The sequence below is a fragment of the Octodon degus genome, unplaced genomic scaffold (assembly GCF_000260255.1).
Source record: "Octodon degus isolate 3935 unplaced genomic scaffold, OctDeg1.0 scaffold00137, whole genome shotgun sequence".
Classification (NCBI taxonomy): domain Eukaryota; kingdom Metazoa; phylum Chordata; class Mammalia; order Rodentia; family Octodontidae; genus Octodon; species Octodon degus.
In genome coordinates this window covers 5748996-5773707 of record NW_004524713.1, presented here as the reverse complement: position 1 = coordinate 5773707, position 24712 = coordinate 5748996, and the positions used below count along the sequence as shown (strand labels likewise).

Below are 24712 nucleotides of genomic sequence, written 5' to 3'. Positions count from 1 at the left end.
GGGAATTGAAGTGGGGACAAAGGACAGGAGACGCGAGAAATGGAGGCAAGACAAAGATTCTGATCAAGCCTCATTTATTTAGGGGAGGTTCTGGGTATATATAGGGGGAGATGGAATGAGGAAGTCTCCCCTCTTTGGGTCAGCAGGTATCTAGGCAACGGGGAGGGTGCAACCCCTAGGGCATAGCACTTGATTCACAGGGAATGGGCAAGGTGAGAAGGGCCATAAACTTAACTCAGCAGAGGAATAGAATGGATACCAGTTATTGGCCTCCAACACCTCTGCCTTTTCTTTTTCCAGGGCCTGCCCACTACTTTCTCAGCATGCTTAAGCTTGTCTACTGCTCTAAGACTCATAACAATGGTTTTTTAATAGTCATTAATTACTGCTGCAAGGCAGGTCAATTTTTCTTACACCTATTATATTTGATTATTAATATCATATTTTCAGGTTTATATTGAATTCCCAACTAATCTTGAATACATAGTTTATGCTGACCCCAATTTTTTTTGGTAAAATGACAGATGGTTCCTAAAGTCTCTTTTAATCCTTTAAGTTTGCCCTTTCATAGTAGCAGAATGAAGAATCAGAATTAGTTACCCAGCTACTGAGCACCTTACATAAACCAGATGCTTAGTAGATGTTGGACAGTGATTATGACTTTACCCTCTTCGCCTAGCTATTGTTTTCAACATTACTTGAATATTCATTTCTTACTTTTGTTCCTCAACTTATTTCTAATCAGTTTAGCCTAAGCAATATTTATGAGATTTTTCAGAGCATTGTTCAATACACTGGCTCACAAATAGGAAGGATCCCAGCACACCAGTGATTTAGGTTCTAGCATCAGGGTTAAGACAGGAGATAAAGAACCCTGTGCTTGAAGCCAGAGATGAATGCTGTTGACCTTCAATGAAAGGTGAACTTCTGATTGCTGATGTCAAATAACCAAGAATGGTGTTGGGAAGATGACCATTGAAGAAGGCTTTGCAGGCAGGAAGAGTTCCCAGAGTGACACAGGCCCTCCTTTACAGCAAGAAGGGAGGAAACTGAGCTTAGTCTCTGAGAAGAGCAATTTTGCTGCAGTACAAGGAATAGGGAGGAATTGTTGTGGATGTAAAGTTGTGGAAGGAGTTTGAGGATATTAGGACTTCATATGTCATTCTTAATGGTCTTCATATTCTTCATATGTTCTTAATGTTTAACTTGATTTTCAGCCATAGGGTTACATTCTTGTGATTTGTCTTGTACACCCTCAGGGAATTTCCCTTTATCAAGCTCTCCTGATTGTTCCCCATTTCTCTCCACATCCCTGCATTCTACCTGTGAAGACATAAGGCCCAGGCTCTGTGGAGACAGGTTTGGTGTGGACTCCAGGAACATCAATAGACTTCTAAAACTGATAACACGATGCTTACTATTTCCTTAGGTGGATTTTCTGAAGAGGCAGAAATACCTGGCATCAAATACACCCTCTCTCCCTACACACTGAATTTAGTTGCTACTCCTCTTTTCTTGAAGCCTGGGATTCCATACTCCATCAAGGTACAGGGGTGGGAGGTGGGAGGGAGCTACTGAGTACTCTTGTTTGTTTCTGTGTATAGAAAACATGAATGTAGGAAATGGGAGAAAGCTGCTAGAGAGGCGAGTACAGAGGGAGGGTGCCTGCTCTATTGGGGGTGATTTGTACTTTTCTGATACGTGCTAGTATTCAGTAAGATAGCCTGGTATGAGGTGTTCCCATTATGCTACGTGTAAATCAAACTTCAAATGTCCACTGTGCAAAAACAACTAACATCTAAAATTACTTTGGGGCAAGTAGTCTTAAGCTAGAGACAGCCCCTCTGAGAAATAGATTCCCTTCTCTTTCACTATTTTTTTTTTTAACTCTAGTGTTATCTCTGAGCAAGTATTTCTGTTTCTCGCTTTGTCTCTGTCCTGTTTGTGCTGAACTCTGGGCTCTAGTCTACCTTTCTTTTCGCTCTCTGTCCTTTCTATTTTGAATTTTTCTGTCCCTGATTCCTTTTATATCTTTTTTGCTTCCTTTTTTCTCTTTATTTGAAATATCCATTTACTTTATAACATTTTATTATTCTGTTACATCTTTCAATATAAATTATACCACATGTAGTGTTTTGTTAAACTTAGTAAGTAGAAATTTTTATTCCCCGTTCTTAGTTTAAAAAACCTAGAGGTTTATGGTTATTCTTTATTCTTTGAAAATGCATTACTTTTAAGCATCAGTGTAAGTTAAATCATGGTGATGCATGCTGTGGCTGTTGATGGGAGGCCTGGAGCTGGTTCCCCATGGATACTGAAGGATGATTGTAGGGTTTTTTTTTTAAAAATGTATTTAGTACAGAGCCTACAGGGTCTCACTATGTAGATCAGACTTGTAGCGATTCTCCTGTTTTCAGCCTCCCAAGTGCTGGGATTACAGGCATGTGCCACCACACCCAATCTCAATTGCTGTCTCAGCCCACCCTGAGGGCAGAGGTGCAGCTTGGCACTTCAGGGATTGAACCCCTGATGCTGCGCTCTGCCTAAGTAGGTGCTTTAGGCCCCTGAGCTATCTGCCCAGCCCTGATTGTAGTTAATATGTGTCATCTATTAAAGTGCACCCCAGGCTTTTAAGAGAAAAATTTACCAAGCATAAAGGAAGCTTTGTATATGCTTTTAACCTCTTATATATTTGGGTTTTTTGTATCAGGGATCAAACTCAGAAACTTGAGCTTGCCAGTGGACTCTTAAGCCACTGAGCTATCTCCCCAACTAAAATCACTTTTATATAATTTTACATCACACCTAAAAATATAAAAGATATTTTTGTAGAAATTACAGATACTGCATATCAGTTATGTATATGCATGGTGAGAAGTAAATTTGTTTGTTTGTTTTTTTGTGGAATGGGGGATTGAACTCAGGCCCTTACGCTTGCCAGGCAAGCACTTATTCTGCTGAGCTATTTTCCTGGCCCCCAAGAAGTAAATGTTGAAAAAGAAAATATATGTATTTTTCCTCGTATGAAAAGGAATTATTAGGCTGGGGAGATAGCTCGGTGGTCTAAGCCCCTGCCTGGAAAGTGGAAAGACCTGGGTTCGATCACTGGTACCACATGCTGTGCCAGTTCAGGAACCCAGGGCACACCAAGCCAGTCACCAAAACTGGGCGTGGTGGCACACACCTGTAATTCCAGTGCTGGGGAGGCTGAGACAGGAGGATCACTATGAGTCTAAGCTGCATTGTGAGACCCTGTACCAAATAATTAATTAATTAATTAATTAATTAAAAAAGAAAAGGAATCATTGCCAAAAGCAATTGCTTCATTTTCTCCTTTATGCTAAAATAATTAAAAAAAAAAAACAATGACATTAGGTAGCAGATCTTGTCACCTCTCTTGGCTGGCATATAGAATGCTATTTATGTCCAAGTCTAATTTGTACATGAACTCACCCATTTAAGAAGGAGTAGACCAAATAGAACTGAACCCTTCTACAAGTTGACAGACCACACACATCCCCTTAAGGAATTATATTTTGCTGCGCAGGAAGGAGAACTGCTTCAGCTGTTACGTTTTAAAAGACATGATGAGTTGTTGAATTTGCATTGTTCTATAAACAGGTACAAGTTAAGGATTCACTAGACCAGTCGGTAGGAGGGATCCCAGTCACCCTGAATGCACGAACAGTCAGTGTAAACCAGGAGACATCTGACTTGGAACCAAAGAAAAGTATAACAAGTCTCAGCCATGGAGTGGCTTTGTTTGTGGTTAACCTCCCATCTGGAGTGACGGCGCTGGATTTTCATGTGAGCTGAGTTCTCCCGCTGTATTTTCTAGGACGATGTGTACTCTTGACTGTATGCTTTGGCTGGGGCGCAGAACAGATGTGGCAGAGTTCATAAATGAGTCCAGAGAACTCATTTCAAAATCCTGAATGCCAGAGAAAATCTCCTAAATTATTGACTGACCCTTAAAGAGGACAAATCTTTCCATTTTCATTTGAAAATGAAGTGTTTTCTCTTATGCCAACAAAACTGAATTAGAATTTGAAAATTTCAGTTTAGATATAACGGAGGACAGTGATAGGAACACCCACCACTACACCCTTTTTGTCTGCTCTCAGGACCACAAGAGAGGGCCAAAGGTGAAATCCTCCCTGCCTTTTTCTCCAATGTCCAAACCACTCTACCTTACAGCTTGCTTAATTGTCTCCTCTTCCAGCATGTAGTATTTACATTCCCAATCTCAAATAAAATGTAAGTTAATAATGCGAGTGAGTGAGTGCACCATACATATATTCACCCTCAGCCACCAAGAACTGACTAAACAAATACTTAGGCCCTGTGCCACCAGCTTTATAAGGAACACATTTAATACCCACTTACTCAGCAATGTGCGTTAGAGGATATTACCTCTGGCCTTTTGTGGCTGAGGAAATGGAGACTTCTACCTCTCTTTTGATTAAATAACTTTTTCAGACAATAAGCGTTGGCACTGGAATACAAACCAGTGCATATCTGACTCCAGACCGCAGGCAAACAACCTTTCTGGGTCCTAGAAGCAGGTATTATTCCCATGTTATCATATGTGCCCTGCCCCATGTTTAGACACACTCCCCTGTGTCACCACATCACCATGGTCCCCATCATGTTCATTCATAACTCCCTTTGCTTCAGGAGTTAGAGCGACCTCCACACCACTACCCATCTCGTACCCTCAACTCCTGCATCTATCCCTTAGGAAGAGAATTCCCTGTGATGTTTCAGGGAGAGTGCCAGCCTTTGTTTCTGGGGCTCCTTCTATCTTCATGGGGCTTCTCCATCATAGCTCAGAGTCCTGTTATTATTTTCCATAGTTTTATAATGTTATGTGGTCCCACACCTATATAAACACTGGTGGATGGAATGGGGGGTTTTGTCTGTAATGTTTTATACTGTAGAATTTAGAATCTTGTAAGGCTGAGGATTTAAACAATCTGTTTTACAAAGAGTATTACTCACAATCCACATCTGTTTTGGAAAATTTCTTTCCCAGGTCCAGACTGATGCTCCAGATCTTCCAGAAGAAAATCAGGCCCAGGAAGATTACCAAGCTGTTGCATACTCGTCTCTCAGTGAAAGTTACCTTTATATTGACTGGACTGAGAACTATAAAGCTTTGCTTGTGGGACAACATCTGAATATCATTGTCACCCCTAAAGGTCCTTATGTCAACAATATAACTCACTATAATTACTTGGTAAGTTCAATAATTAGAGGTTTGCATCAGATCACTCATTGTTCCTTTGCTTTATAGACAAACATTAGGTTGATTCCTTACATTTGTACCTATAAAACACATTCAATGGCATTATATATTTGAATATCAGCTTTTCAAAACTGAGGAAAAGCATGATTTTTTATTGCCATTTCACGAATGAGGAAACTAAGGATAAAACATTTCAGAACTCACCAGGATTGGTCAGTTCAGAAGATTTTGGTTTGAACTGAGGACCTCTGATTATTGACCTAATAACTCCTCCCACCAACGAAGTCCCTGACTGAATCTGCCACGTTATGCACCCAAAGATTATTAGCCTCCATCTAGTTGAAAAACGTGCATTTCATTGGCATAAAAGGAGGGACTTGAACCCTGCTCCAGAGAACTGGGTTGTACTACACCTGCTCCCATTCTACAGTCAGCAACACTGACATTAAATAGGAGGTGGATCAATCAAACCTGTTGGGGAATCTTAGAAAAGAAGGTGCAAATAATGTCAAGAGCTCCCTGCCACGTGCCACAGAAGTAGAATGAATCATTCCAGTGGCTAGGACAAATAGGTGGCCATTCCACATTTTTGAGGAAGAAAATGAAAAATCCTGACTGAGGCAAGGTAGAGAAACTAGGGAATACATACAAAACCATGTGCACAGTCTTGCTCTCTAAGGACAATTTAAAGGAGTTTGGAGATATTTGGGCTTCATGAGATTTATTTCCTCTTTAAGTTTCCCATTTACAATCTAATCCTTGGCTTTAAAATTTAAGTCCTAACTAAGATACATTCTACTTACACACCAGAATTTTATAAGTCAACAAAACAGAAGGGGTTTTAATGACAGTGTATGACTTCAAACAGATCTGGGTTCAAATTTTAGCTCTTTAATTTCCTAATTACATGATTTTGATCTAAATTTGGTGTGACTTCTTAAACATTTTTTTTTAAAACTTAATTATTTGGTACAAGGTCTCAATACATGGCTCAGACTCATAGTGATCCTCCTGTCTCAGCCTTCCCAGCATTGGGATTATGAATGTGCACCACCACGCCTGGTTTTGGTGGCCCACATGGCATTTCTGGGGTTCTGGGACTGGCACAGCAAGCGGTACCCAGGACTGAACCCAAGTCCTTGCATTTTCCAGGCAGGTTCTTAGACCGCCAAACTATCTCTCTAGTCCTCTGTATGACTTAGTAAGCTCCTGAGCCTCAATTTCTTTCAGAGAGTTGAATATTCCCACTTCATGAGGATCTTGTGGGATCAATAACAGTTGAAGCTCCTGGCAAGTATTAGGAACAAATACACAAGTGAACTTTGTTTTTCTTTAACATACTTGTTGCTTAAGCCCCTGGCATTGTCCTGAGCGCAGGTTTCGTCGATGTGCTTATTGCTGTTCCCACTATTTACTTTCAGATTTTATCCAAGGGCAAAATTGTACACTTTGGCACCAAGGAGAAACTGCAAGATTCATCTTATCAAAGTATGAATATCCCAGTGACACAGAACATGGTCCCCTCAGCCCGGCTCTTGGTCTACTACATTGTTACAGGACAGCAGACAGCAGAATTAGTGTCTGACTCGGTCTGGTTGAATATTGAAGAAAAGTGCGGCAACCAGCTGCAGGTAGGGCACAACTCACACACCACATCTGGGTGTGCTCTCTTTTTATTTAGAAATTTAAAAATTAATTCACTCTGTTCTGTTTTCACCCATGTACCTATTCATTTTCTTCTACATGAGGAAGGCTGTTGGGGAAGCTGCTTCAGAACCATTTTGTCTTGTATAAATGATCTTTTTTCTCACTTGACTTTTTAGGTTCAGCTGTCTCCAGATAGACAGGAATATTCTCCAGGCCAAACTGTGGCTCTTGATATGGAAACTGAGTCAGACTCCTGGGTGGCACTCTCAGCAGTGGACAGTGCTGTGTACAGGCTCCACGGAAGAGCCAGAAAGCCTATGCAAAGAGTTAAGTCATGCAGTCTTGTAGTTGCTTGGGGTGGGGCACTCAGGTCAGCGCTTCAGCAAGTGTGGCCACCAGCGCAAGTTATAGGCGACGAGTTAAGAAAACACTCACCCGCTTTTCTAGAATTGCCCAGTTTAGCAGTTCGGAGAGAGGGAGACAATCAGATGTTAGCTCCCACAGCACAGGTCAATTCATGTTTGTTTTTTCCAAATATGGATTTAAGCTTTTAAAAACACAGGTCCATGCCAGCCATGGATCAAAAGTGTCACCATTTAAGAGAAGTTCAGGACTGAGCGCAGGTGGTGGTGGGGACAGATACAGAGGCAGCAAAAGAGAAGACACGTAGACTGGATAGGATATCCTTGGGTTTATTTATTTAATCCCCTATTAAAATCTGTGGTGCTGAAAAATTTGAAAATTACTCAATTTCCTGAGTTGTCATTTATTTCCACTATACTCAGCTACTAGTTTCTAGGCTTGCATTTTCTTTGAACAAGGAAAAAAAGAACTGAAAGACTGCAATGGCAAAAGCATTCAGAGAAGAAAGACTATTTGGGGTCAAAATTAAAACTGAAATAAGCCCTGTATACAAGTATTCTCCTACTAAGAACTTAAAATCCTCTCCTAAAGTCATAAGAGATTGTGCTGTCTTTTTATTTAGTGATTTAAAAATTAACTTTTAAATTCATTCTTTTATGTTTTCACTCATTTATATATTTATTCATTCATTATATTGCTTGCAACATGTGTTCTATATGCAGACCACCACAGGTCAGTTTTCTGTAAGGTCAGTTTTCTCCTTGCTGACCCAAGAGATCTGATGCACACAGCATAAAGGAGAAACGTGTGACTTGGCTCACGGTTTCGGAGGTTTCGGTCCATGTCCACCTGGCTCCAAGGCAGAAACATTGTGGCAGAAGGGGTTGGCAGAGAAAAGATACTCAACAGGTGGCATCCTAGAGACAGGGAGAGGGAAAAAGCCAAGAGAAAAGGGCGAGGGGCCAGATGTATTCCCCAGGGTCACCCTCCATGACCCACTCAGACACATGCTATAGTGTGTCCTAACCATCTCTCAGGCATCTCTCAAGACAATCACATTGACAATCAAGCTCAACAGGTCAGGTTCTAAGAATTTGGCTTGTAATGGTGTTGCTTAAAATTTAGGGTTTTTTTGGGTTTTTTTTTTCCGGAACTGGGGATTGAACTCATGCCCTTGTGCTTGCCAGGCAAGCACTTATTCTACTGAGCTAACTCCCCAGCCCAAAATTTAGTTTTTGATTTAATATTGAGTAGGTATGTTTTTATAAATACAGGACAGACTAAAGGAATGAAGTTGGGAAATTTGGTCTTTGTCAGTTGATAAATGAATGTCCTGTGTATTTCACAGGCTTATTATAATAATGCAGTGTCTAGTACTTTTACCTCTGTGGAGGAATACTTACACAATATTTGAATAAGCTTAACATTTTGCTTTTCTGGACAGGTGTTTCAAGCTTTCGAGAAGAGTGACCTGGGCTGTGGAGCAGGTGGTGGCCGGGACAACGCAGATGTTTTCCATCTTGCTGGTCTCACCCTCATCACCAATGCAGATACAGAGGAGCCCCACGGAAATGGTAACACGCTCAACTTTTTTATTGTTTTATGTTTATTAGCACATGTTTACTGTACATGATTAAATTCATCAACATTTTTTAAAACATTTTTTGACATTGATTTCTGCCTTCCAGACAGCATTTTTCCCTCTTCCAGAATATTCTTTATACTGTGACTGAGTAACTTCCCTGGAGAAAATATTTTATTGCTCTTAAATATAAAGCACAAATTCTTTGAGGTAGTACTCTGACCCTTCATGATTTTCTCCCTGGTTCTCTTCAACAACTTCTCACGGCTTTCTATTACTCTTCTGTAGTTCTTGGACGGCTCCATCCTTTTATACCTTTGGGCATTACATACCTGGATTGCTTTCCCCTTTGTTATCCTGGAGAAGCTAGGGTAAGAATTGCTTCCTTTATGAGGCCTCTTCCCCATACAAAAGTGATCATCTCCCCCACCCCTTTAAAGGGGAGGATATGATAGGGACCAAACCTGTGCCTAAGCAGTGTACCACCAGCCCCAGCATGCTAGTACACTTTCTTACATCACGTCTTAGCTCATACCCAGCCCTGGGGGCTCTTCCAGATCACAGATCACAACTTAATCACTTTCTTTCTGTGGTTCTAAACTTGTTCTTAATTATACACAATATTATGGCGTTCATGATTATGTCTGTGATAATAGAGATCAAAGAGCAAATAAGAAAAATAGATCACCCAAGGTTTGTTCGCTCCAAATGGTTAGCTGCTTCTCTGTAGTCACAGGATCAAAAGGTTGCAGGATTCAGAGTCAAATTCAAATAAAACAAACCAAACGACATGACCCTGAATTCATTTTGACAACACCAGTCATATTTTCGGGGACCGTGGATCATGCCTAACCTGAAGCCGCTTCTCAAGATGGAGTTGTTGGATGAATGGCTTCTGAAATTTTTTCTTTTTTAGATTACTTTTTATTTTAAAGAAAAGAATAATAATAAAACAGTTTAAAAACAGGTTAGTAGGAGAGTTATAATAATTAACACGTTATATATTGTTGTCTTCCCAGTAGTTATTCAGGGTACAAGATATAGGCATATCTTCTCCAAATAATATTAGCACAAACTTTCTATACAATGAACTCTGAGTAACTAACTGCTAACTATCTTAACTATTTTGTGGAGAAATATGTATTTATCTTTTTCCCTTTTTTCCTTTTCCCTTCTCCCCCATCACACTTTGTCTTTTCTTTTGAATAGCTTATTCCCAACTCACAATACCTATTGTACATTTTTTTTTAATTTTAGGGAAGGATCTACAGGGTGTTCAGGGTCTCACTACTAGATCAGACTCATAGTGATTCTTCTGTTTACAGCCTCCAAAGAGCTGGGATTACAGGTGCGCACCACCATGCCCAGTCTAATTTGCCATCTCAGTGTGCCCCGGTGGCAGGGCCAGCACAGCAGGCCCAGGGATTGAACCCCCAGACCCTGTGCCTGCTTTCAGGCACTTTAATATGCTGAGCTATTTGGCCAGCCCTCTATTGTACATTTTGGATCTTACTTACTCATTCGGTTTTTTATCCTAATGAGATGACATGATGTTTACACATATGGGTTTTATTTATTTCACTTATGGTCACAAGTATCCATTTACCATAGAAGTCTTCAGTTTATCTTTCTTTATGGCTGAGTAGTACTCCATTATATAAAAAACTTTTTAATGCATTCCTTAGTTGATGGGCACTCAAGTTGTTTCCAAGATTTAGCTATTATAAATTGTGCTGCTATAAACAGGGATGTACGTGTATTGCTCTGGTGTGATGTTTTTAATTCTTCTTTGTAATATAATTTCATGTCTGGGATTATGAAGATACACAGTAGGGGAATGTCTGGGTCAAATGGGACTACTAATTTTAGCCTTCTGAGGAGTCTCTACACTGATTTCCGTAGTGGTTGTACCAGCCTGCACTCCCACCAGCAGTGGAGAAGGGTTCCTTTCTCCTCCACGTCCTTTCTAGCATTTGTTATCAGCCGACTTCTTGTTGTTAGCCATTCTTTCTGGAGTGAGATGGAATCTCAGCATTGTTAATTTGTATTTATAGACTACCAATGATGTTGAACATTTGTTCATGTATTCATTTACAATTTGTATTTTTTTTTTATCTGAGAAGCGTATATTCATCTCATATGCCCATTTTTGATTGGGTCTTTGAATTTGGGGATCTGATTTTTCAGTTCTTTATATGTTCTTGATATAAGTTCCTAAGTTTTTTGTCTGAGGGACAACTGGCTATAATTTTTTCCTACTCTATGGGTTTTCTTCTTTCACTCTGTTGGTAATTTACTTTGTTGTTCAAAAACTTTTTAATAAGATGAGATCCCATTTGTTCAATCTTTGTAATGTTTCCCTGCAGTCTGCATTTTGTTTATGAAGCTTCTGCCTATAGCTATACCTTTTTTCTTCCAGTAAATTTAGTGTTTCTGTTTTAATATTTAGATCTTTGCTCCATTTTCCTTAGTTTAGTGCGTGGTGAGAGAGACATGGGTCTAGTATAGAAGCGTATATTCATCTCATATGCCCATTTGTCTTCAGTGTATGGAAAACCAGTTTTTCAGCACCATTTATTAGAGAGGCTATCATTCTTCAAGTGAATGTGCTTGGCATTCACCTTTGTCAAAAATAAGATGATCAAGTTTGTTTGAGTTGTGTCTGTATCTTCTGTTCCATTGATCCTCAGGCTTGGTTTTCTTTTATATTTTTGTGTTTTTGTTTTGTTTTGTTTTTTGCCAATCCTATGCTGTTTTATCATAGTAGCTTTGTAGTATAATTTCATGTCTGGAATTATGATGCTCCCTGACTTGCTTTATTGCCAGAATCTCCTTTGCTATTGTAGGTCTCTTTCTGTCTCTAAATGAACTGTAGTGTTTTCTTTAGATCTGTGAGGTGTGCTAATGGCATTTTGATTGGGATTTCATTAAATCTGTATAACAGTTTTGGGAGTGTGGACTGTTCATAATGTTGGTTCTTCCTATCCAAGAACAAGGGATAGTCTTACATTTTCTGATATTTTTCTACCTCCTTTTATTAAATTACTGTAATTTTTACTGTACAGATCTCTTATATCATGTGTTAGATTAAATCCTAAGTATTTCATGTTTTCTTTTATTTTCTTCATTTATGTATTTGGTACAGGGTCTTACTATGCAGCTTGGACTCATAGTGATCCTCCTGTTTTCAGCCTCCCCAGCGCTGGGATTACAGGCATGTGCCACCACTCTTGGACTTGGTCACCAGCTCAGCTTGGCCTGGGGGTGGGGCCAGTGCAGTATGCAGGACCAGGGATCAAACCCTGGTTCCTGCGCTTGCCAAAGTAGGCGCTTAGACCACTGAGCTATCTCCCTGGCCCTATTTCATGTTTTCAGATGCTATTGTGAAGGGTGTGCTTTCCCTAGTTTCTCTCTATAAATTTGTTGCTTGTGCACAGGAATGTTATTGAATTTTTTTTTTTTTTTTAATTTGGCACAGGGTCTCACTACATAGCTCGGACTTATAGTGATCCTCCTGTCTCAGCCTCCCCAGTGCTGGGATTACAGGCATGCACCACCACACCTGATTTCAATGGCCTGCTCAGGGAGCCTGGGGACAGGGCCGGTATGGCGTGTGGTGCCAGGAATCAAACTCCCATCCCTGAGCTTGCCTAAGCAGTCATTTAGTCCACTGAGCGGTCTTGCCAGCCCTACAGTGCCAGATATTGATTGCAGTGGCCAGTTAGTATCTGCTTGGTATTTCTCCAGGGTCGTGGCTATTGTTCCCCCCCCCGACCAATGGCCTGATGAAGGTCCTCCTCAATGCTATCTAGTTAAAAAATGGATGTAAACCAAATACTTAATTTCAAATTTTTGTAAACGTTTTTAAAGAACCTGATGAAATAAACCAACAGATTATATTAATTTTAATAAGATAGCTTAGGTAACCCATTGTAACTAGAGTATCATTTTAACATGCAGGCAATATTGTAAAATTGTCACAAATATTTCACAAGCTTTTCCAGTAAGTCTTCCAAAATCTATTATATTAAAGCACATCCAATTTGTAGTGGCATATTTCGTGTGCTAGTGGATAGTGTGTTGGACACCACTCCCTAGATTCAATCCTCAATCCAAAAAAAACTTTGTGTGTGTGTGTGTGTGTGTGTGTGTGTGTATGTAAATCACAAGTAAACAAAATATTTTTTTTTAAAAAAGAATCATAGGGGCCAGGGAAATGGCTCAGTAGAATAAGTGCTTCCTTGGCAAGCGCAAGGGCCTGAGTTCAATCCCCGGTTCTGCAAAAAAAAAAAAAAAAAAAGAATCATAGTAGGTATTGATTTTCTGGATTTATGGAGGATCCATTGTGATTTTTCCCCTTATCTTTCCTAATTGCTTGAATTTGTGGTTTTTTTCCCCCTCTTTTTGATGAGGCTAGCTAATGTTTATCAATTTTATTTATTCTTTTTTTTTCATTTGTGTATTTGGTACAGGGTCTCACCAGGCAGCTTGGACTCATAGTGATCCTCCTGTTTTCAGCCTCCCCAGTGCTGGGATTACAAGCATGAACCACCATGCCCAGACTCTGTCACTGGCTCAGCATGCCCTGGGGGTGGGGCCAGCATGGCATGCAGGACTAGGGATCAAACTCTGGTCCCTGTATTTGCCAAAGCAGGTGCTTTGTCCACTGAGCTATCTCACTGGCCCCAATTTTATTTATTCTTTCAAAGAACCAACTTTTTGATTCATTTATTGTTTATATTGTTTTCTTATTTCTATGACACTAATTTCTGCTCTTTATAATTTCCTCCTTCATATGAGCTTTGGGTTTGATTTTTTCTTTTTCTAGAAGGTTAAGGTTCAACCTTAGGTTGTTTATTTGAGCTCATTCTGTTTTCCTGATGTGAGTTTATTGCTATAAATTTCCCTTGTAGGACTTCTTTCATTGCATCTCATAAGTTTCAGTATGTTATATCAGCATTTTTGCTTAATTATATATGCAGTTTAATTTCCTCTGTGACCCATTGGTTATTCAAAAGGGTGTTGTTTAATTTCCACATGTTTATGTAGTTTTTGTGATTGCCTTTGACCTTGATTTCCTGTTTCATTGCACTGTGTCAGAAAGTATGCACATGATATTTCAATTTCTCTACATTCATGTAAAAAATGTTTTGTTAGCTAAACATTTAGAAAATGTTCCACGTGCAGCTAAGAAGAATATGTATTCTGATTTTGAGGGGTGGAACACTCTGTAGTCATCTACGAAGTTCATTTATTCACAAGCTTGGTTTAATTCTAATATTTCTTTGTTGATGTTTTTGTTTAGTTGATCTACCTATTTGTCCAAGTCAGGTACTAAGATCTCTCACTGCAATTGTGTTAATGTTTATTTGGCTTTTCATATCTGTTAATATTTGTTTATTAGTTGGGTGAATCTGTGTTTTGTGCATAAATATTTATGATCATTTTCTCTTCTTCCTGGAGTTTTCCCTTAACAAGTATGCAGTGGCCTTCTTTATCTCTTTTGATCAGTTTTGGCTTAAAGTTTGCATTATCTGCAAATACGAAATCTAACCCTGCTTTATTCTAGGTTGTGGGGCACGGAGAATAGTGTCTATTCTTTGACTTTTAGTCTATGAATTTCTTTTTAGGTTAACTGTGTTTCTTGAATGCAGCATATTGTTGGATCTTGCTTTTTGATCTATTCTGCTCCTTTTGAAACAGAATAGAGCTGATGAGTTGAGACCACTTATGTTGATGTTTAAAGCTGAAGTGTATTGGCTTTTCTTTTTTAGGTTGCTTTCCTGATGTTTGTTCTCTGCATTTCTCCTCTGTTTGATTGTTGCCCTCCCTGGTAGCTTTTTCTATTTGTGTTTATGTGTTTGTGATCTTCATTATGTCTTTCCAATATGTCCTTCAGAGTATTCTATAGAGCTGTTTTGGTCATCATAATTTTGTTAATTGTTCTTTGTCATGGAAGTATCTTATTTCTCCTTTAATTATCAAAGACAGTTTTACTGGGTATATCAATTTGGGTTGAAGACTGTTTTTCTTTAGGGCTTAAAATGTCTCACTCCAAGATCTCCTTGATTAGGGGTTTGCATTGAGAAGTCTGCCGTAATTCTGATGGGCTTTCCTTTATGGGTGGGTGATACTCTTCTTTTCTCTAGCTTTGTTGTTCTCTTGTTTCCAGGAATCAACATGCTCAGGACTTTGAGCATGCTAGACAGACACTGTGCCAGTGAGCTGTATCCCCAGCCCCTCTGGCTGCTTTTAAGATTTTGTTCTTGTGCTGAATATCTGAAATCTTGATTATTATATGCCTTGGTGTAGGTTTATTTTGGTTATTGCTATTTGGAGTTCTGTCTGCTTCATTTATTTATGTCAAGTTCTTCTCCCATGATTGAGAAGTTTTCTGCCATTATTTCTGTGAAGCACTTTTTAATGGTTTTTGTGCTGTCTCCAGCTTTTTCACTGATTCCAGTCAATCTTGTGTTGTTATCCTTTGCTTCATCCTGTAACTGTTGGTTGGAGTTTTCATGGTCTCTTGTGATTTTTAAGATATCTTTCTTTTCCAGGTCACTGGTCACATTTCTGTCTTCCAGATCTGATATTCTTTTGTCTTTATTCAATCTGCTGTGTAGAGTTTCAAAATCTCAGGGATGGGAGTTTCTACTTTGTATTTCTATATAGGTCTGTTTCATTGATTCCATTTCTTGTCTATGTTTGGCATTTATGGTTTCTATAGTTTTCCTACTTTAATGTCTTTTATTTCAATACTCATTTATTTTTGCACCTTAGAGATTATTTTTTCTATGCTCTTTTTTTTTTTTTTTTTTTTTTTTTTTTTTTTGTGGAACCAGGGATTGAACTCAGGCCCTTGTACTTACCAGGGAAGCACTTATTCTTCTGCATCATCATTTTTTTTTTTTTCACTTCTGCTGCCATCATTTCAGAGAGTTCCATCTACTGGCTTCCAATTTCCTCTATCTCTGTGCTCTGGATTTGTCCTGGCTGGGCTGAGTGTTTGGGATTGCATTTTGCTTCTTTGTCTTGTCGTTTTCTATTTTATTTTATTTTCTATGTTGGTGCTTGTACATTTCTTATGTTAGATACCCTTGTCACTGGTGTTGAGGCTTTCTTAGGTGGTGTCTGTTTTTCCAGATATCTTGTCAGTGTAGGTGGTTCTTGGACTTTATGTGCTTGCTAAGAGTCTATCTTCCCAATATATTAAGTCTGAGGAGTTGCTATCAATTTGACTTATGGCCCCTACCCTTGGCACTGTACTATGGTGATGGTTATGACCCCTTACAACTACAGTGTTGTCACACGTTGGGGAGGGGGGGAGGAACTGGTTCTAGCACATATAACATCCTTGTTAAAGTACTTTAGCTGACAACAACAACAGACTCAAATACAGCCTGGTTACTGACAAACTGTGGTAACTATTAGCCTGGTATCTATAACTGTAGGAGGAGGATCTACAGGAAAACAAATAGAACAGAACATATACCAGGAACTTGTATGCAATGATTTTCCACTTATTAGAGTAATTTCACCCTGTTGTGTGTGGGGGCGGGTGGTGGTTCAGGAACATGGGGGATAGGATTGAGAGATGGATGAGGTTGAACATAGTAGGAACAAGGTTGGAGGGCACAGGATGATCATCCAGGTTTCAGGTAATTGTAGGATACAGGAGGGAAGGATTGGAAGAGAAGACCTAAGAGTTTTGAAGTGAACCAGAAAGAGAAGAGACAGTGTTTACTCACATGAAAGTATCATAAAGTCAAGAGAGATAATTGACTAAAAAGAGGAAGAGTAATCTGAGCAACAGATTTGGTGATAAAAATAGTAATGTAACAACCATTGGTAATTTACTATTCTTGTTTTCAAAATCTGTAACATATGTAATGTAGTGTTACCCTGTTTTGACCTTTGTTTCTGCTATTTGTTTTTGCTTTTGTTTTTACTCTTCCAAATAAAATAAAATAAAAATTTGGGGAAAAATAATAAAACAAAATGAAAGGTTAGATATCACCTGTTGGCTCGTATTACTAATGTTACATGGGCTATTTCCACATCTCTAGCTCCAGCTGCCCATCTTAGCTAGGGTCCTATTGTTTCACTGGTGTTCCTGCAGATCTCTAGGCCCTGAATCCAAGTAATGGAGGCAGAAAGGGGTGAATCTCAGGATTCTCTAACACAGCTGCGCTGCCCTGGGATAATGGTGGAGGGGAGGAGATGAACTCAGGCTCCTCTCTGGGGCTGCACTTGCCCAGGTCCTCTGAATGCTTTAAATACTCAGTTTCATGAAACTGTTTTAGGTTTGGGGGAGAAATACTGGGAATCAAACTCAGGACCTCACACTTGCCAGACACAGGCCCTGTGCCACTGAGCTTAATTCTCAGCCCCACTTTTATAAATCTTATCTACTTTCTTTTTCTTTATCTTTGTCTTTATTTTTCAAACAGATAAAACTTGTAAAGAAATTCTCAGGCCAAGAAGAAGTCTGCAAGATCAAATACAAGAACAAGGTACTCTAAAGGTTTCATGTGATGGTTAAAAGGCTATAATGGCATCGTTCAAAAGTTATAGAAAATGAAACGTTGTATAATTTCCCCTAATTAAAATAGAAGAGATGACAAGAAAGATGCAAGTAGTGCTCTAGCTCAGCTCCCTCAGAAAAATAAAAGCAAATAAACTCAATAGTTCACTTGCCACAGACTTAATCTGAGGTAAATAGACCTTTATTACGTCTATCTCTAAAATATAAAACATTGACCTTTAATTGCCCCAAATGTTTCTTCCTACAAACTTCATTAGTAATTAAAATCACAGTCTTCTGTTTTATTCCAATGAAACTCTTGATTTAATTAACTTTCAGGGAATACTAGAAGTCAATTTCTTTGCTATATTTACCATTTAATACCATTATGGATTATTCTTTTGAGATAAATCTAATGCATATTATTTAATTATTGATACTTGACCAATAGACATGAGCACCAACTCTTGGAGTCTGTGTCCTGAGTTCAGTCAGAAATCGTACTTTGGGTAATATAATAACTTCTCCTATTTGCATAGGAATTTTTGTAATTCTAACCTCTATTGTATGTTCTCCTGAGATGAAAAGGAAAAGCCTGGTTAATCTGAGCACTTACAGTGAAGCATGATACCACTGATGAAGGTCTACAAGCTATATCACATAAGAAATGTTTGAATAAATAGGATGTTTAGCATACTGAAGTAACATCTATAAAGTAATAAGAAGCATCTTCAAATACTTGAAAGCTTCTTGGACATTTTACATATTTTACTCAAAGGATTCTGAACCTAAAGTGTCAGTTTCTTTTTTATAGTTTTTTAAATGCATTTAGTACATGGTCAACAGGGTCTCATTACACAGATCGGATTTGTGGTGATTCTCCTGTTTTCAGCCTGCCAAGCCCTGGGATTACAGGCGTGCGCCACCACACTCAGTCTCAATCGCGGTCTCAGCCTACCTTGTGGGCAGGGCCGGCACTGTATGTCTAGGATTAAAACCCAACTGCTGCGTTCTGCCTAAGCAAGCGCTTAAATCTACTGAGCTATCTGGATGGCCCTAAAGTGTCAGTTTCAAAACTTAGTAGGTAGCTTAGTTGCAAGAAGCCCTTTATCATTGAATGTGAATTGGGGTGGAGTAAACAGGGAGGTCATACTGTTTTGCTACCTAGAGTAGTTCTAAGAAGAGGCTGGCCAGTCAACTACGAGCATTGTAGATAAGGGTGTCATTTGTCAGTAGAAACCAAGCACCCTTTGTGATTGATTCCTCCTTAGCCTGAGATATTCTGACTGTGTGCATGATAGAGGTAACCTATTACCCTTTCAGCCGCTAAGTACAAACATGCTGTGCCGAGGAAATGCTGTTACGACGGAGCCCGTCGGAATGACTATGAAAGCTGTGAGCAGCGAGTTGCACGGATTGCCGTAGGCCCACACTGTATCCGAGCTTTCAATGAATGTTGTATCCTTGCAAAAAAGATCCGAGACCAAGACCCTCACAAACCTATCCAGTTGGGAAGGCTACGTAAGTATTACATTTTCATCAGACTTCAGGCCAACGTGAGAGATTTTGTTTAACTTTCTACTTCTAAGAAAGGCAGTTCTCAATGTTCTCATTAAAACTGAAAGCAGAAAAAAATAACTTGTAAATGCCCATAAGAAAAATCTGTTAATTTTTTGGGGAATTTGAAGAGCTGTAATGCAGAGCAAAAGATACTAGCCCAGACTCAAGAAGCAGTATGAATTTGGAGCAAATTCATCCTATAAACTCGAGTGAATATTTATCCTCGCTGATCCTTCAGTGAGAAGCGTAGACCCGCCATCTCTAGAACGCTTTCGAGTGATAATATAACCATTAAAAATTTTGTTTATACTTATGCTAATTAAATACAGCAAAAGACTTCTACCATAAGATGAAATATATGTATCCTAAAAGTTAAAAATTTTGTTTCAGTTTTAGCCACAGTGTTTTCCGGACTTAGAGAACACTTGCTAATGCGTTTTCAGAACTTTTAGGACTCACCTTTCATTTGCTTAGGAAAAGAAACAAAAGCAGCTCATGTTTTAAAAAAAGAAACACAAACAAAATTAGAGTTCCTGTTTTTATTGTGATTGTTTTTGTTAAATCCTGTGTGTTTAACATCACTTCAAATGGATGGATAAAGAAGATGTGCTCACACACAATGGCACACTCGTCATCCATAAACAAAGATGAAATCTGAGTCAGTTGTGTGACAACAGATGCACCTTGAGACCGTAATGTTATGATCAGTCAATTCATCTTAAATATTGTGTGGTTTCTCTTCTATGAGAAACCCAACATATAAATAGAGAGCAGAATAAAGGATAGATAATAAGAAGCTGGGAAAAAGATGTTTCTCAAATAGGAAGGGGATCTAGAGCTTGAGGGAAAGGGGATAAGAGAAGAATTAATTTGTGTTGTGTGTATGGACCAACTTCACACAGGATGTCAACATTTTATGTATTGCAAACATGTACTAATAAAAAAAAGTACAAACCAAAAAAGGGTCACATTTGTGTATGTCTAACCGTTATTATAGTCTTTTACCAACCATGTTATTACAAATATTTATGTTATTTCTCATTTAAAAGAAATACAGACTTTTCATGAATCTGAGTGTCTTTCTTCGGGGCTACGCTTTCCCTCTGTGTCATTCTAAGTTCAGTGTAGTCCTAACGTGAGCGCTTGCCTCCCAGTTCTTGGCATGGGCAGCACTTTGATGAACAATGTAGTGCATACATGTTGTGGCTGCCCTTTTTTTTTTTCAAGTAAAATCATCCAATTTCAGCTGCACGGAGCTTCTGTCTGGTCACCCTGTCCCTTGTTCAGGATGGTGTGACTGCCCAACACACCCATCTGTGCTGCCACAAGTCATCAAAACCGCCAGGCCCATGTATGCTGTTCTGGCCTAGAACCTCCTCCAGGCAGTAAACTGGGGCCATTTTAGGGCTCCCCGCTCTCTAGGATCGTAGTCCAGTGTGGTTTATGCTCCAGGGTCTGAGAATTGGTTTTGTTTTCTCTTCTGGCACTGAGGATTGAACCTATGACCTTGTGTGTTCTGAGCAAATATTCTGCACTACACCTCATCCCCAGCCCCAGTAGTTGGGATTACAGGAGTGCACCTCTACATTCAACCTAAAAACTCTTATTTTGTATATTGTGCCTAGTTTTCTGGAATTTTTTTTCGTGTTATATATTTGGTACAGGGTCTCACTATGCAGCTCAGACTCATGGTGATCCTCCTGTTTCCACCTCCCCAGCACTGGGATTACAGGTGTGAGCCACCACACCCGGACTCAGTCGTCAGCTTAGTGTACCCCGGGGACAAGGCCTGTGTTGCATGTGGGACCAGAGTTGGTCCCTGCACCTGCCAAAGTAGGTGCTTAGTGCACTGAGCTATCTCGCTGGTCCATCTAGATTTTATTTTAAGGCTCAGGGTAAATGCAGTCCCCATTAGTGCATCTTGGATGGAAGCAGAAGTTTTTTTTTATTAAAGTAAATACAAATAAGCGATCAACTTAAGGTAGACTATAGCATAAAACTTTCTTGTTTTCTAATACAAAAAACAATTATTAAAATTATAGATGTGCAAATAATTTCGCACACTGGACAGTACCTTGTAGAACCTCATGAATACTAGAAGTTCAACATTTTAAGAAACAAACCCTTTTATATATTTTATATTTTGCTTTACCAATGCTATTAGTAAAGAAATTCTGAGGTTTTCATGGTTCTGTTTTGAAATCAATAAACACAATGTTTTACTGGTCTTTCAAAAAACATTTAGGTTATAGATTAATAGCTATACTTTAAATTTCATGTATAAGTAGATTTTATATTATTTTTTCCATAATTAAATGTTTTCTTTTTCCCCAGATATAAAGACCCTATTACCAGTGACGAAGCCAGAAATTCGGAGTTACTTTCCAGAAAGCTGGTTATGGGAAGTTCACCGTGTTCCCACAAGGTATTATACTTCTTTGATGTTACCCTGAAAACAGAATGTGGAAAATGCAAGTGTTATGGCCAAAAATCTGGACACTATTTATTTCTGTAGAGTTTACTTATGAGTTAAGACGTTTAAAAGTTAAAATCAAGTCAAATATTGTTTTCTTTTTACTTCATGATTTTGTTTTTTAACATGCTTTACTTTGGAATTTGGTTCCAGGGCAGCATTAATTATTGGTAAATAACAATATTATTCCATGTAATTTCATTTCACATTAGTATCTGTTTACTGCATACAGACATGTGCTATACCCTAGTAAGCAGCTGTTTTTAAACTACTAATACCTGGACTATAAAACAAACATTGATAAACAAAAAGAAAGGTTGTTGTCTAGTTAAAGTCTTTTATTTGACACTTTTGTGATTAAATACCTGCTCTGTACCAGATTCTGAAACAAGAATAACGAATATGGAGTCCCCACACCTCATTCCTCCTGGGTGGCCCCAACCGCTGGTTCAAGGGCAGTCTACTCATGACTCTTCTTGACCTGACCCTGGTCCCTCTTGTTCTTCTGTTGTCCATCGCAGATGACTGTGCTCATTAGCTAGCAGCCCCTTTGGCGACATTTCCCTGCACTGTTCCCTCCCTATTAGGGGTTAGATTGGTTTACCCCTCACAACCACAGCACCCCTGTTTGGGTTGTCACAGAGTACTGCACTGGCCTGTTTACTTGCCTTCTTCTTCTTTAGAGTCCAAATCCCTCAAGGGAAAAGATTCCATTCAGATTACTATTTTATAGCCAGGACTTATTTTAGGATCCTGCTTGAAAAGGCATAAAAATAAACATGCTAGATGCATACACACTGCCTCGGAATTCTTTTAACGCTTTATTGGTATAACTGTTACAGTGAAGTGTAATTTATTCACTTAGTGACTTCTTATGCTAGACCATAAAGTGATTGAGAGCAGGACTATAGCTGTTAAAAGCCCTCTACCAGCATCTGCCACTGTACCTGACACAGAGTTGATGGGCAACAGCTGTTGATAAATATAAAAGTTGAATCATAGTCAGAAATTTTAGCTGCATCATTTTCCTCCCTGCAGTATGAAGATGCCTTACTTTGTTTCCTTCATTTAAAACATACAATGAACAAAATTCTTCTCTTTTAAGCCTAAATTTTCACTTTACAGGTGTGATTTTTAAAAATATGGAATAAATGAGAGTTGCTGAATCCACTTTTCTTGATGAGATTTTCCTTAATAGCTGACATGATTTTGTCTTGTGATTTCTTATTTATTCTAAAGTGGTTTAAAGCAACAATTTTGTCATGTTGGGTTAAGTGATGTTTAACCGTATTTGAATATCAATGTTTTAACTTCCAGAAGTCAAATGCAATTAAGGCTGCCTGATTCTCTTACGACCTGGGAAATTCAAAGCATTGGCATTTCAAATAGTGGTAAGAAAGCTTCAGTTATGCACGAATCTAAGCAGCAATTTGATTAGCAAGCTGTAGTTCTTGGTTATGTCTTTTCTTTAGTTTCTTAAAACTTAAGTGATGCCATTTTAAAGTATATTTTCTATGTATAAAGATGACTTAAAAATAGCCACATCTCCAAACCTTTTGATTTATTTTATTCTTTTTATTTAACTGTCATTTGATAGCTGGTGTCAAGTTTCTATTTTCTTTCACTTCTTCTGTGATTGGAAGGTTGAGTAGTTAGAAACAATATATGACCTTTTCCTTATGGCAACTTACTGCAGATACTTTATAAATAATTTCAGGGTTGGCTTTATTTGTTTGCTGGTTTTCACAAAACTATTAGTTTCCACAATAAAAATTTCATACTCATTAAATGGATTCAGTAACAGATACCTAAAAAGATTTGGTGCTTCAGCTAATAAACATTCTTATGCCTTAAGTAGAATTGAATAATTATTGAACAAATGAAATTTTCTACTGATACATATCAGTAAGTATAAAAATCACAGTCAATATAAACTTCAAAGTCATGGTTTGATAGTAAGAAAAAAACATAATCAAATATTAATTTATCCTTGAAATAAAGTTAGTGTAGGACATTTTAATATGAATAAAACATGACAGGAATTCTCTAATTCATGTCTACTTTGCTTTTCCTTCGGGCTAAAGGTATATGTGTTGCTGATACGCTCAAGGCAAAAGTGTTCAAAGATGTCTTTTTGGAAATGAATATACCATATTCTGTCATACGAGGGGAACACATCGAATTGAAAGGAACTGTTTATAACTATAGAACCTCTGAGATGATGGTAAGTAAGTATGTACGGTAAATTAGAATAAATGGGCAGAAGGAAACACTTTCTGGTTTCCTGACAATGATGTTAATGCAACTATCCTATGCACAACAGTAAAGATCAAACTCACTTCAGCATGAGAAACCACGCCTTCATGAGGATTGTACTAGCTGTGCTGTTTGAGATAAAGGGATGGGAAAAGGAGGAAGACTTAAGGCAAGTGTTCATGTAGCCTAGCCCTGAAGACGTACATAAGAGACTCATGTGCTGTAGCGGTTCAGGGGTGAGTTCACGTTCAGTTCATGAAGATCTTTGAATTCCTTGGTCTCTTTGACTCTCAAAACCCTTTCCCTTCCCCTGTGTTAGCCATTTGTACTCACTGTCACTTTGTAGATCTTGTTATTTTCTCCGATATCTTGATTTCAAATATCTCACTATATGCTGAGACAGCTTCCTTTCTTCTCTTTTAACTCATTTGCCTGTAGCTAACGTACTATCACATCATGGAAAGCTCCAACCCATTAACTCAGATGTTGTTGGAATATCAGTTAACCCTCTGCTATTATCACTTCAAAACACCTGACATCTGTCATTTAAGAGGAGTTTATTTTGGCTCACAGTTTTGGAAGGTTAGTTCAGGTTTGGCTTGTTCCAAGCAGAAACATCCTGGTGGAAGACATGCTAAGAAGACAACTCTTAATATGTGGGCAGCAGAGAGCAGAGGAGCAGTGTCAGAGAGGAAGGAGTCAGCAACCAGCCACAGTCTCCAAGGTCATGACCTTGACACACCGGAAGTGTGCGTTACTAATCTCCTCCATGTCTCTTATACCAATCAAGTTGACAGTCAAGACTAATCATCACTACTTCACTCCCAGAATGCACCAGATATCATTTTAATCACAGTGACTAAAATCATGTCAACTTCCTTGATCCTCTCTCATTTCAAGGTACCATCTATGAAAAGCTCCAACTTGGAAGGGACTACACCCCTGGGTTATATTCTCTTTGTAGCATACTTCTAAAGCCTATTGTACAGTTGGCTGACTGATTTCACTTGAAAAATCATAGTCACAGAACTTTATATAGGAACCTAATGAAGTCCAAAA

The 24712-nt window shown here is 38.7% G+C and overlaps 1 protein-coding gene across 2 annotated transcripts in view; it reads left to right on the top strand.

The window, feature by feature from the left end:
- C5 (complement C5) overlaps positions 1-24712 on the top strand; it is a 111867-nt gene that overhangs the window by 37200 nt on the left and 49955 nt on the right. For both annotated transcript variants that reach the window (XM_023701599.1, XM_004641476.2), the window contains exons 10-20: positions 1430-1545; positions 3622-3807; positions 5036-5239; positions 6670-6879; positions 7072-7221; positions 8703-8832; positions 17291-17353; positions 18688-18885; positions 21259-21349; positions 22715-22788; positions 23482-23621. In XM_023701599.1, the coding sequence (XP_023557367.1) occupies positions 1430-1545; positions 3622-3807; positions 5036-5239; positions 6670-6879; positions 7072-7221; positions 8703-8832; positions 17291-17353; positions 18688-18885; positions 21259-21349; positions 22715-22788; positions 23482-23621 (1562 nt within the window). The remainder of the gene's footprint in view (positions 1-1429; positions 1546-3621; positions 3808-5035; positions 5240-6669; positions 6880-7071; positions 7222-8702; positions 8833-17290; positions 17354-18687; positions 18886-21258; positions 21350-22714; positions 22789-23481; positions 23622-24712) is intronic.